The 1,669-nt window shown below is 54.0% G+C and overlaps 1 protein-coding gene across 1 annotated transcript; it reads right to left on the minus strand.

Moving 5' to 3' along the window:
* Window positions 1-490: 490 nt before the first annotated feature.
* Window positions 491-1,201, minus strand: tmem74b (transmembrane protein 74B). Its single transcript, XM_020536426.2, has one exon. The coding sequence runs from the start codon at window positions 1,199-1,201 to the stop codon at window positions 491-493; it is 711 nt and encodes a 236-aa protein (XP_020392015.2).
* Window positions 1,202-1,669: the final 468 nt, after the last annotated feature.

Below are 1,669 nucleotides of genomic sequence, written 5' to 3' on the forward strand. Positions count from 1 at the left end.
GTTTGGAATTTAAACTTTCTATTATTTAGCCCGTGTGGGATTCATTCTGTTTAGCATTCTATCAGCCTGGGGTGCATTCTGTACCGGATTTAGGACATGTTCTATGTTGTAGTAATGCTGCATTGTGTTAAGCTGCCCAACCAATTCAATGTTTGAGGCAGAGTTGCAGAGTTACTCATATGTGCAGGACTAGTAGGTGGTGACACCTCCCGTCCCACCCCCACACCCGGACTTTTTCATACATCCCGACAGTCAACATAAATTTTAGCCCAACTTCTCCCTGGACAGGGACTGGCTCCCGTAGACTGGGGCTGAGGTTCAAGAAGAAGCCAAAGTTTGAAATTCGGTTCATTGGCTCTTTGCGGAGTGTGTTGCGATGCACTCTATCGCACAATCCGTGAACAAACACATGCTTAAATACTCTCTGGATAAGGGCTGTCTAGGATAGCTCTCACAGGAAGGATATTTGCAGCTAGCAGACAGAGTTTGTTCAGGAGCCGGTCTGGCTGACATTCTCCGAGGGTTGCAGAACTTCAGACTCCACCAGGGATTGATGTCCCTCGCCGTCTGTGGGTCTCATTCTCAGGTTTATGGACCCATAGGTCTTTCTGGCTCTGCCACTGACCATAAAGTTCCTTCTCCCGTACAACTCACCTTTGCAGATAGAGACCATGAGTAATAAGGATAGCAGCATGCCTCCCAGGGTCAGCAGCCCCAAGCCGGCGATGATGCATTTGTCCAAGTGAGACCCTAACAAGGCGTAATGTAATTCTAGCCTCTCCATCTCCCGGGCTGTCACCGTGTCCGGATCCACCTTAGACTCCCTCGGGATGGCATAGGCGATAACCACCAACGTGATACCGGCCACAAGGAACACCAGCGCCACTGTGAAGCCATAATCAACCGACTGGGTAGCCCCCTCGGACTCCGGCTCCTCCTCGGAGCGGGGCGACGTCTCCTGGGTTCTGTCCCGGTTGCTGTGGGGGGGCACAGCCCCCGCCCCGTGCCCCGTGTCGTTGGTCGCGGGTGAGTTGCTGAACGAGGTCTCCTGCTCGCCGCTGAGTCGCGGAGCTGTCCGCGGTCCTGAAAGCTCCCGGCTCCAGCCGCCGTTCCCTCTCAACTCCAGCCGGGAGCCGAGGGTTATGTCACCGGCTTCGGTGCTCCTCACTTGCAGGGGGTGATAGCACTCCGCAGACGCCATTGGAGCCCGTTTGCCGTGTACATCCCAGCGATGCTTAACTGCAATAAACCCTGCAACCAGAGGCAAGGCGACAGCTCAGTGAGGAACAGGAGTTAAAACACGGGGCCACATCAGCTGTGGAAACATTCCCAAAACAAACCCTTCACGCCGGGGGAAAGAGCCAGATGTCATAGAGTAATGTCCCGGCCTTTGATCCCTCCGCTGCAGCGAGACAGGTGGCTACACAAATTCACCAACTTACAGAGAGAAAACACGAACACCCGGTGTTAACATACAGACATCTGACAAATGCATGGAAACGGCCGTGGACACGATATTTCTCTTTCATCAAAATTCATTAATGGGCAGCGAGACTCTTCAACTCCATCTCCCCTATAAACTACAACCCTGGTGGGGGTGGGAGTGGTGGGGGGGGGGGGGGGGGGGGGGGGGGGGCGGTTATTGGGTGGAAGGAGGATAGTTAATGGA

The sequence above is a fragment of the Rhincodon typus genome, chromosome 19 (assembly GCF_021869965.1).
Source record: "Rhincodon typus isolate 14 chromosome 19, sRhiTyp1.1, whole genome shotgun sequence".
NCBI lineage: Eukaryota > Metazoa > Chordata > Chondrichthyes > Orectolobiformes > Rhincodontidae > Rhincodon > Rhincodon typus.